Source organism: Coenobita brevimanus, chromosome 8 (genome assembly GCF_032717465.1).
Source record: "Coenobita brevimanus isolate Jiangsu-jjx chromosome 8, ASM3271746v2, whole genome shotgun sequence".
Lineage (NCBI taxonomy): Eukaryota > Metazoa > Arthropoda > Malacostraca > Decapoda > Coenobitidae > Coenobita > Coenobita brevimanus.
The window spans coordinates 46982065-46994482 of record NC_136961.1 but is presented as its reverse complement, the minus strand read 5'-3'; the positions used below and the strand labels follow the sequence as shown (position 1 = coordinate 46994482).

The window sequence follows — 12418 nt, the reverse complement described above, 5'->3', positions numbered from 1 at the left end:
TGGATTGAAGTGGTTAAGTAATTTTGTTCAGTAAATAACTAGTTCTTTGTAGCATAAAGAATGGCCCATTTGACTTCCTTGACGGCTTTCACCTGGGGCAATATTATTTCCATGCTGCAGTGGTGTTGGTACTGGAAAGGGATGCCTTCACACAGTGGCACCAATATGACCAGTCAGCAGTCAACATGATTATGCAAGTGTCTCCTGACTCCTCCTCATCCCTTAAATGGAGGGTGGCAGTTTGCTGAAGGGCTCTTTCAGCCAGAGTTCACTGGGTTGATGTCCACATGAGCCTTGGACCACAGCAACAACAAACATTGTAACTTGTGTGTTGATAAGCATCTGTTATGATTTCAGTGATGGTTATTGCTGTTCTTTATTGATATTTTGACTATTGATGTTGATATATGATGATTCCTGATGTATGATTTTCATATAGTAACCATGTTCCAGGTAGTCACGTTTACCAGTTGATGGCTGTTTTTGATATCTTCTAACCTTTTTACAACTGTGCTCCTTGCCCAATATAGCAGCTGTGAAGAATGAGTGGCACTGCTGCTGTGTTGATGTTCGAACTCCTACGTGGCCTTCCACTTTCATAATGTTTTACTCTTTTCATGTTGAGGAAATAGATGTGATTTGTGAACTAATTCCTTGAATTACCAGCGGGCATTTGATCAGTGGCAGTTCAGCTGTACATATGTTGTTCTATTTCTGCAGACGGATTTGATGTATTTTTGTAAAAATGCTAAAATGATCAGTGGTGGTCAGGTATAAATTTGTCGTTTTGTTTCGGTAGGAGCTGGACGTGATTTTTTTCTTTTCTTAATATATATATATACTAATTTTGTCATCATTTAAAGCAGATACTGTATTCCCAAATTAACCTAGCATGTTGTAGTGACTTGAAGGAAATGGGTGAAGCTTACCAGGGAAGTACTGTATGATCTCCCAAGAATGAGATCACTTCACTACCAAGTGTAACTTACCACTTGTTCTTGCAATTATATTATTTTTTGCATCCATCAGTTTTGTGACTGATTACAATTTGACCCTGTTACTTTACCCTAGCTTGGCCTAAATCTTCCCTCTTCAGAATTTTGAGTTGTAATAACAGATTAACATGAATATGGTGCTAGTCATGAAGTGTTATGGAAAGTAAGTACAGTAAAGCCATAGCATTTTCTTTCTGCCACCTAGCTGTGTGAAATAAACTGCAAAAGAGCTGTAAACTTGGCCAAGTTAAGGTGAAAGAACATTGATGCACTTGTGAACTTTGTAGTACCAGTTTTTTAGGGTAAGTATAATGTCTTTGGACAGAACACCTGAAATATATGGGCAGAAAGATATGCAGGGTGTCCTGGGAAATTTTTGAGAAACTTCAGTAGATTATTCCAGGCTGAATTTTTGGTAAAAAGTGCTATATTAATTCCTTCATTCTTTCCTCTTCCTTCTGCCTGTGGGTGACTCTACACTGAGTGACAAGCCAAGTGGTTTCCTGTACACTAGGAAACCATTTACTATGCTGGGTGGTAACCATATAACCAAATTTTGGCACATGGTGGTTTAGTGGGTAATTATTATGCTTCAGTTGGATTGAGCCTGTGAAGGTTTATATCCTAAGGATGGTTGGGGTTTATTGCTTACGTAATGCCACTCAGGAATGAGTGAGGCTGGTCACCCTCATCTTAAATGTCAGGACCAACTGCCTAGCCCCGGGCTCCTACGCTCCTTATGGAGCAACGTAGGATTGGATAGTGGATGGATGGATGGAACATGGTTGCAGTGTTCAAGCATTACAGAGTTAGTTACTGATGACCATAAGGGTAAATAAAGTTAGGTTCACTCATAATTCACTGATAGGTCATCAATAATTGTAGCTTAGTCATGGATGAGAATTCAGCCTTTGTTGATGTAGCATTTTTGGATGTAGGAGCATTTGTAGGAGCAGCCTGGTCAGTCAGTCATGCCTTCGAGTTTTGACACGCAAGGTGGTCACTCTAGTGAAGACCCATATGATGTCTCACTTGGCTTCCCCCAAAATTTCACTTACAAGGTACTTCATTCTAACTTCTAGAGGATTTTCACACTCAAGGCACTTCACTTAGTAAAGCCTCTTATGGTCCAGTGTCTACTTGTTTACTCATAGTTAGACCCTGAATAACATATAAAGTTTCTCACAGACTTCCCAGGACACTGTGTATTGATTGAACGTCATAGTATGGTAAGTCTTGCTAAGATGTATAGTGATGGTTTCTGTTTAGTCTTGTTCCACCCAGTTAGTCTTAAGCTGTAGTTTGCATCATTGAATTATTAAATTCTGTGGGATATGTATTTTTGTTTTAAAAAAATTAGATCTCTTGACAAGAATGGTTTTGCAGTAGTTCAGTAGAACACCTTATATCTGGAAACTCGTTATTTGATGAAGTTCATAGGTTCCCTGTGGTTGTAAAATACAGATGTTTCCTATCCTTTATGTGTAGTAATATAATGGTTTGAAGTCAGTTAATCTGTCATTATTAAACAGACTGCAGCTTATATTAATTAAATGTTTAGCAGACTTATTCTTTTTGTCACAACTTAAGTAATTTGTCACTTTCAATTTCTCCTTTGGTTCGGAACACCTTTCAGTTCCAAGCATTCCAGATTGAATATGTTCTACTGTTGTTATTTGTTAAGCATCACATTTCTGCACACGCTTATGTATTGTTTTAACTTTTAAAGGGGACTCTTTATTGATTTTCTTATAAATCAGAAAATAGGATAGACTCGGGATATTTAGTACAGAATTAACCCATTGATCCGGGGGGGATGTCTTTTTCGTATTATTCTTGCTGTCTGACAATTATATTTAGCTTATGACTGTCCTTCTGAACTGGAGAGATTCAGCATTAACACTTCTTTTTCATGGATACAGAATTTCATCCAAAGTGTTCTTTTGCACGGCTGTTTTTAAATGCAAAATCACATCCAAATAAAGGGAAAGACAACTGAATAAGAATGGAAAGAAACTTTAATTTCTTACCTGGCTCTTTCCCTTTCCTTGTTGCAGTGTGGTGTTCAGAGAACAGTTTTGCACAACGTCGGGTGCAATTATCCTAAGAAAGGGAAAGTGTTAATTATCTGTGTCAGTACAAGAAGTCTGTTTTGAGTAGAATACAATCATCTTGATAGCAAAGAGACTAAACTAAAAGGACATCACTTGGATTCAGGGGGTTAAAGAGAGGTAGTCTTATTCGAAGGAGAGAAAGCAGAAGTATGGCAGTGGTGGTGATAGTGTTGTGGGAGGTGTAAGGTAGGTGGTTTGTTGTGGTGACTGACCCTCAGTGGTTTGTTGGGCCAGGGAGGAGTGGGGGGGGTACCGGGGGTGTCCGGTGCCCCACACCAGCTTGGAGGAACCCCAGGAACGGCAGTAGCAGCAGCAGCGGCGGCGGCAGCAGCGGGAGTTCCCGTGGCAGCCAATGGACAAGCTCCCGGCCAGAACCCAGGGAGCGGGGCCGGGGTGAATGACTTCTCACAACAGTGGATTGAGTACTACCGCTCACAGGGTATGCACGCTGAGGCGGATAAAATTGAGCAGCAAATAAAAGCTGCTAAGGTTAGTAACAGGGTATGCATTTCATAAATGACCCCCATCTTCAATACTGATCTTGTCCCTCTTTACAGGTTATTGACAGTATTGTTGACTTATACTATGCTAGTGCTCTAATGCCATGACATCTGATTACAGAAAAGGTCAGGTTACCTAATTATTTACTTCAGGTTGCAGAAGTGGCCATTTAGAGCCAAGACTGCTGGAGGCTAGTGAAGCGTCAAAACCTTTTGTTGAAAGTGTGTGTAGCTAATGTGCAATGTGTAATACATACATATAGTTACAGAATGTTAAAACTATTGTGCATGCATGTGCCAGATTTTTACAAGTTTGTATATTATAAAATAGTATTTCATTTGAAATTTGTCATGCACAGCAGTGTATTATCAAGTGTATGTTTTATTTTATTTTATTTATTTTTTCTGTACATTAAAGTTTTATTGATGCCTTTATTTCTAGGGAAGAAAGTGAAATCAAATATATACCAATTATGTTCCAGGACTTGCAAGCCACATTACCGTACCTCATTGAGAAATTGCTTCCCCAGGCAGTTTTTGTGTTGAATTAGTGCAGTTAGTGACTTTCTGAAGAAGTTTTGGATATAATCAACTTTGTATTAAGCAGCCATTGATTGCATTCTCTGCCATCCCAGGGGTTGTCTCACAGTACCAAGTAGACTCTCTAGGAACATAAACAGTAAGCAGTTTATCTGTCTGTAGCTACATACATTAATCCCAGGTTCATCTCCCTCCAGTGCATACCACATATTCATATGCTTCTCCACCACAACCCATACTGTATTTTATCACTCAAGGTGTAGAGACTTAAGATTCGGCTGAAGTAATTCAGTCCCTTTAAGGGAGCATAAACAGTCCACTCCCGTTGGTTGCTTTTAGTACAAAAATTGTCATTATCATCATCCTGACTTTGGGGGGGGGGGGGTGAATAGGGTCCATAGAGAAAGGAAAGAAAAGAGTATGATAGAGGAAGATTTAATGAGTAACATACTTAGTGAAATGGGTTACACATTCACTCACTCACCATTCAGCCCTGCAGAATCTTGACTGCCTAACAGAAATAACGAGAGCAAATATACTGTACAGTAAATTACAAATATCCAGCATCCACACTTAAAGAATAGTCATAACGAAGTTGATAAGACAGAACATAGAAGAGGAGGTGTGGGAAATGCAGTTACATGTGACTTCATATTCTGAACTTTATTGCATTTCATTAGCAAATATATAATGTCAAAGAATGTGAGTATTTTCATCTTCATGTAGATGTTTCTTTTCGTCCATCCATTATGCCAAGTACAATAGTGCTCCCTGGGACTTTGCAACAGAGTCCATATAATTGGAGGTGACCAATAGCATGCCCATGAACTGCATGGTGTGAACAGTAAACCCCTACCTTCCTTCAGAATGAGACCTTCATGGACCACTATTTATGGACTATTGAAAATAATCTGCCGATCTTGATAACTTGCTTGTTTTTTACCTCCCTATTTGGCCTATTTCTGTGAATGTGCTCTCATGACGTTATTAATGTTTTGAGACAAGTATTGTATAGATTTCTGTTGTTGAGCCATGTACACTTTGTGACAAAAGTCCTTTTGTCTCTACTGCTTCTCTTCCCATGGACTTTGAAAATCAGTCTTATGATTCTGCAGTACCTGACAGTGATTATTTGCTTTGACTGTAGATCAGTGTCATCTGTGTCAGTTTGCTTTGAAGACACTCATTTTCAAAGACTGTATACAGAAAAGCAGGACATGACAGGATTCTTGTTGGCAATAGCACAGTAATTTTTTAGCATACTTGTTTTTCCATTATAAAGCTGTAAACTTAACAGAGGAACACCTGCCACATAACACACCCTTGTTTGTTATTAAGCAGTGCTGATTTGCTGTGAAGGGTTTGGGTTGGAACAGTTCACATTTTCCTAATATATCATTCATTCCTTTAAATTGCTAATAACATACACCATTTCAAAGCATTGGATGTATAAAGATACTTGCAGCCAGATTTATTACAATATTTGGAGTCTTGAATATAAGTTTTTGATATAAGATACTGTTTTCTGCACAAACATAGCCCACAGGTAAAGCCATTTTACACAATAATTTTTAGGAATCCATGTACAGTGTTAAGTGTGAAATTTGTACCGAGTGGTCCATATGTCTCACTTCGTGGGGAATATACATGTTAATTCTGTTGAAATATCTACAGTCAGAAGCCTTAATCCCAGAGGGGGTGACCACAAACAGATCAGCTTTGTCACCTTGTTTTCATCCATCATGCTTCCTTCCCTTGACTAGATAGTTACCACTCATATCAGTGTACCTCTCCACCCAATCGTTGTAGACCCCCTCACCCCCTACTGTACATTACCTCGCACCAACTTTTCTGTTACCATTGGTGTGTATAGTTATTGTAGAGTTATTTCTTCTGTACATATTTCCTGTCCAGATTTGACACATGTATAGAAAAGGTGTTAATTATATGGTTTCTGCATCTGGAAGGGTGGCCAGCTTTTTATTTTGGAGAGTGGGATAGAGGCCAACATTACCTTTTGTGCTCCTACAAAATGTAGGCCATAAGGGTTTACATTCAAGGAACAATTAGGGGTTTATTCTCATTTCATTCTACTTTGGGTTGAATGACTTGCAATGTCTACATTGAGTTGCCAAGCCTTGGGCCACGGGGCTCCTGATGGGAGAGTTAGTTTTTTACAGCCTATAGAAGGGGGGTGGAGGGATATCAGATTTGAAGCATTGTGAGTTAGGTACTCACTCTTCTGAGCTGAAACTTTTGTGCCGTCCTGTAGCTGTTATAAATTGTTTCTGTACTTGTCAGTGGTACTTTTAAAGTTCATATTTGAAGACTTGAGAGAAAACTACAGTAGAATCATCTTCAACATGGGGTTACATAGCTTATTAAGATAGGAATACAAATCCAGACCATTAAGTAATATATCCTTGCAGATAATGATCCTGTCAGTAATTGACTTATTCTTTTCATTATAACTCTTCATGTAATTGTATTTTTTGTTTTTATTCCTTTTATGGAGCTTTCTTCAGCAAGTACCCCCCCCCCCCCCCCCCAGAACACAGTTCATCACCATCTCTGATACCTTGCTTCCTGACCCTTCTCCAGTTAGTCCCTTCCAAATTAGAATTACATTTGACCACAGCTCACACCCTTCCACACCTGCCCACACTCCCTGTTTTAACTCCATCATTTGTAACTACAGTATAGTGCATTCCAAATTAGTCATAATAACAGTTCATTGAATTAAAATGAGGAAGTATGGGCAGGTGGTAAAAGGTCTGATCATTGGTAAAGTACAGTATAATTAGTTCTGTTTACTGTCATAGTCCTGGTTAGTGTTGCATTTTTGCTTATAGTCTTGTGGACAGTTAGTTTAGTACACCTAGTAAATGGAATAAAGTGAAGTACTTAATTACACTTAATTTAAAGGGATGGAAAACAAAATTTAGTTATGAAAATCATTCAGCATGCCAGCTGTAGGAGGCAGAGAGAGGACAGTTATGGGAATAAGTTTTTATTTCTTGGTAATTACTGGAGGGAAGTGAGATATTTTTAAAAATGTCATTTTCTTTTATTATTGTACCTTTTATTGCACAAGTATTTTAACTCCTGCATTTTTTTCTTATCCACTGATTATGGAATTAAAGAAAATGAAAAGATTGGTATGTGAAAAATGTATGTATTACACATTGAAATGCATGTTACACAATACAAATATTGCCACCTGTTTCCGTGTCTGGTGAAATGATGATGATGATGGTAGTGGCCCAACCTACCCAGGTCCTGCCGTTGGTGGGTGATGCCCTGTGTACAGCTCCAGGCATGAATACTGATCCACTGTTTAATGATAAATGGCAAGACAGTGAACAATGGCTTTCAGAATCAAAGTAAATTAGCTTTGGAGCCTTACAGACTTTCTGAACACAATGTAAAAGTTTATTTTTTGGATTAAAAAGTTGTAAGAGAATTATAGTTTTGTGACTGAAAGGTGGAACAGTATTTTAGTGTGCAGTTGTATCTGCATGCCATTGTGAGAGGTTGAGGCAGCAGTATTTGTAGCCGTGACATTTGTTTTGCTCAGTAGTTGCTTTTACATTATACGTGTAACCTTCATGGCCACTCCTCGCCTTCTGTCTCTCTACAGTTCCTCCTGCATAATGTGGCGGCTCTTATAGTCTGTTTGTTTTTACCTGACTGGAATGGGCCACCCCACGACTTGAACAGGTAGTCATGGCACTGTAAAAATTTAAAGAACTTCAGTCATGAGGTAGACATGTCTCCTTTTTTGCAAGTCAGATCAACCCTGTAATCTTACCATACATGGCCATCATGAGCTGAAAGGGTTAGGGATCTTCGTCAGGTTAAATCAAGCAAGCTATAGCCTTGACTTTGTGCCACTGATGTAACCGAACTTGGAATGTATTGTACCTCTTTTCAGGAGTTGACCTTGAGGATTGCAGTGTATGATGATGCTCATGTTGCATTGGTGTTACTGCATGCCCTAATTGTGATATCTTTTCAGGGTGGTGCTGGTGGTCCGACCGGTGGAGGTCCAGGGGGTCCCATGTATAACCCGTCGTTTAATCAGGGATATTAGGCTGCGTTAGTACTATCGCTATTCGGGAAGTGTGGCTCCTGCTCCCCTAGTTAACAGGTATGCTTTACCATTAAACTAGCTTTCCTTTCAGGCAATGTTGGATCTGATTCTTTTCTATAGAATACTTGCTGTTTTATTTTTGGCTCATTGGTTATGTTTGTTTTTGGCTCATTGGTTTTGCAGTACCTTGGTGGATACTGCCAGTTTGTTCTTGACTGTTTGAATAATCACTGAAACTGTATTTGGTGAAAATTGTCAGATGCTGTATCATAATGCTTTTATTTACAGATAATTGAGTTTTAAAACTGCCAAATTTGGTATGAGCAGCATCAGAAAAAATGCTGTAGATTATTGCCAGCAAAACCTCATAGGTTCTGGCATTGATAGTAGAAAAGAATGCAGATCTGACTTCTTTTTGTCATCTCTTATTGATGTGACAGCTTCATATAACTGTTGATTACACATTGGAAATATGACAAGTAGTAGCTTGCTGAGCTCTGGAGAACACTCGGACTGTGAGGCTCATGCCGACCCCAGCCACTGGACAACACCACCCCCTCCCTCACACCCCACCTCCCTGGGCCATTGGCGGTGGCGGTGATGGACTGAGTAGCCTAGCCTCGGGCCCTTACACTCCTGATGGGTCTCTTGAGGATTGGAAGGATGGATGGATGATGGTAGCGGCAGCAGCATCGGTCCATTCGGAGGGGGTGGCCAATCCGGTAAGTGCCTGCCAGGGTAAGCAAGCATTAGCCACACCTATCTCAGTCAGCACAGTAGACCTTTCTTGCTAACATTATTGATTCCATTCCAGGGACCATTCTACAAACTTGAGAGAACAATGTGTTGATTTGTCTTTTTCAGACCCATTTGTTGTTGCCTTGAAGACTTCAGTTGTGGGTTGTTGGCCTCAAAATGTGTATCATGTTCCGATATCTTATTCGTGATGATGAGATGCTATTCATAAGGATGGTATGAAGCTGCTGCATTCTGCAAGATGTACAATGATTTTCGTGTCACTTATGAGATGTACAATGATTTTCGTGTCACTTATTATATCTCCCATCATGTGACAATGTAAGAGGGTTCTTGTTAACTATACTTATTATTATTATTATTATTATTATTATTATTATTATTATTTTTTATCATGTCCTGTATATATGCCACAAACTTCACTCTTTCTATATTATGCCTGTCAAAACTATTTACCTTGTACAAGATAACTGTAGGTTTTATTGTTGTGTTAGTGAAATAATCTCAATTGCTAGGGAAGCTGGGGTGGGTTCCGCTGACCTCTCTCAAATGTGCATTCTTACTCTCAAGCCATTTGTACCATGTGCCTAGTCTACGTCCGTCTCCAAATCAATTCCCGCAATGAAAAGGAGTTCCCGTATTGATATTATTATTATTGTTATAATTATTATTATTATTATTATAATTATTATTGTTTGATATATCAGTGCCTGTGAAATTTTTCATGCAATCTCCTAACCTCCTTTTACAGGTCAATATTGCTGTGACATTCATTTATTTTTATGATGCATTTATATTTTGGAGAGATGCCCTTATATATACTATATATATACCTTTCCATATCATAATGCCATTTCGGGATATTATTGTGACTTGTCATGTGTTTTGTCATGGCCAATATCATTACAGGCAAATCAGGGAAATGAGTAAAGGAGGAAGAAGAAACACAATCACCACGCGACAACAGGTAAATGTAGTCATTCATATTCTAGAATATTATTTTTGCCCATTTATATCCTCGTGGATGATATTGATACCCTAGTATTTATTAATGCTATGCTGCAGTCCCCTTGCCAATTGCAAGGGTATATATTATATATATTGCCGTATATATTTTATTTTTGCGTAGATAATATGCTATTTCTTCCTTTTTTTTACTTTAATATTGAAGGAATGGTGCTTTTCCCTTGGTGTGTATCATGATGGCTCTTGATAATTTGATGACATATTATGAAATGAACCCCCATGTTTACTACGTTGACGATACCAACACCTCGTTATTTATTATCTGCCCATATTCCTGCATTGATGATGATGATGATATTCCTGCATTGATTGACTATTACCTACATTCTGGTTGTCAGTGGTGGTGAGAGGTTCAGCTCATTCCAGGCACATGGGAGGGAATGTTTGGGTGGGTAGGTCTTGTGTAGGCCAGGCCAGGCCAGCTAAGCTATAGTAATTGTTTTTGTTCTGAAAGAGTTTGATCTTAGTTACAGTACTTAGGGATAGTAGAGTTAATTATTTTTGCCGAGTCGTCAGGTAAAGTCCCCAGCTATTTTTTTTCTTTTCTATTTTTTTATAATTTCTATTCGTGACACCAACATTCTTTTCCTCGTGAATTTTTCGGAGTTTCACGGACTTGCTCAATTGCTGCCACTGGCCGGTGTATATTGAGACGACCAATAAAGATCTAACTCCAACTCCGTGTCCTTAATACCTTGGTATCCTTGTATTTCTCTTTAGGGAAGGCTAATAAATATGTTTCATCAATCGACTTTCATTCTGATGCCTTGTATGATTGTGGGTAGAAAAAATGTTAGGGCTGTACAGTATGTAAATTTTATAAATGAATTAGTAAAAAAGTCTAAATGATCATGTCTGAGAAATGGGGTCAGTACTTGAGGGGATTGAATGGAAGGGGATGTGTGTGTGATCCACTTCATTGGGCATATTGGTGATTAGTTCTCGGTCATTCATTTCATGATATTACCATTATCTGGCTTTTAGCTGTTGCAACCCAGCTCTTCGAAAGATATGTTTAGCAGTCTAAATGTTGTATATACAGTACATAGCTGTTCAGGTGCAATATACAGATGTGGATTAAAACAAAAGAAATACTTGGAAAGGTTAAGGGTGATAATTAGGGTTTAATCAAATGCTTTTTTTTTTTTTTTTTTTTTTTTTTTTTTTTTTAGGGGAGAGTATGTCATATGGTTAATACTATTTTTCAGGATATATTTCTTTGTAGGAAGGATGTGCTGTCAGGAACTGTTGAAGTAAATGTGCTGATTTAGGCACTTTGTTTATCTCCCAGTCTGCAGCATCATCAGCTGTACCATGGCCAGCTTCAGAGTGGGATTCCTTAAGAGGAAGCATATCATTAGTGTGATTTGTTTCAGTGACTTAAATTTTCGTACATTTGCTGTCTCTAGACTCAGTTCAGCTGTAGGGAAAGTTTTGATCCCAAGAGAATACATAAAGCTTTGATAAACTTCTTCTGCCAAAGATCCTTTGTAAGGTCAGTACAATTGTCTAGAAATAGCAAGAATAAACAAGATTACCCAGATGCTAGGGGCTGATTTATTCAGTTAAGTCTCATAATGAAGTTTGTTGAGGCTGCAGGCATTTGTAAGGAAGGATAAATGTAGGCAAATTACAGTATTTTTAGGGCTGCATTAATTTGTCAGAGGAAAAATTTAGAACAGTAGGCTGGTTGATCCATATTAGGTAGCTTCTCAGGTAGAACTAATGGTTACTGCAAATGGACAGGATAGCATAGATGGACATTGTATTGAATCTCTCTCTCAATGCGCACTCGAGTATTCTATCTCCTTTCGGTGTCTTATGAATATTGTCCCCCAGAAGAGGATAACAGGATTACAGATTATTGTTGCTGCTGGCAGTGTTGTACAGTATACTGTATGTAGTAATCAGTTATATTGGTCCATTGGCTGCTTGTAATTGATGATGCATTTAGATCATTATCCTCATCTTATTCCAACAATCTACATGGATGGGCAGGATCCAGAAACAGGAAGAGGAAACATTAGATTGTATACTGTGTGTATGTGTAGATTATAATGTATGTGTTCAGCTCTGGGCATGCATTACCTATGTTCTTCACAGTAAAACAGTTGCAAAATCATATAATTCTGGAAGTATTAATGAACAAACAGACAGAATGGCACAATAGCATCCTTACAAGTTTATTAAAGACCATACTTTCAGTTAAATCATACTCTTTTTATAGGCTCATCATTGTGCCTCCTAGAATTGTTTATCTTTTGCTCATGATTTCAACCCATTTCTCTTGATGTGAATGATGGAATAATTATGTACTTTACATTACAGTGGCAATGCTTGTATGTGGGGGGATATACGGTAAATAACCGGTCATGCCAAGGAGTAAACTAGAAG

At 38.5% G+C, this 12418-nt stretch overlaps 1 protein-coding gene across 10 annotated transcripts in view; it reads left to right on the top strand.

Annotated features, from left to right (window-relative positions):
• Psi (P-element somatic inhibitor) overlaps nt 1-10754 on the top strand; it is a 56267-nt gene extending 45513 nt beyond the window's left edge. For 9 of the 10 annotated variants that reach the window (XM_080277121.1, XM_080277111.1, XM_080277091.1 and 6 more), the window contains exons 15-16: nt 8168-8299; nt 9107-10754. In XM_080277121.1, the coding sequence (XP_080133247.1) occupies nt 8168-8242 (75 nt within the window). In that variant the 3' untranslated portion in view covers nt 8243-8299; nt 9107-10754. Of the gene's footprint in view, nt 1-3343; nt 3599-8167; nt 8300-9106 lie in introns of all 10 variants that reach the window. The other variant, XM_080277127.1, reaches the window with a different exon arrangement.
• Nucleotides 10755-12418: the final 1664 nt, after the last annotated feature.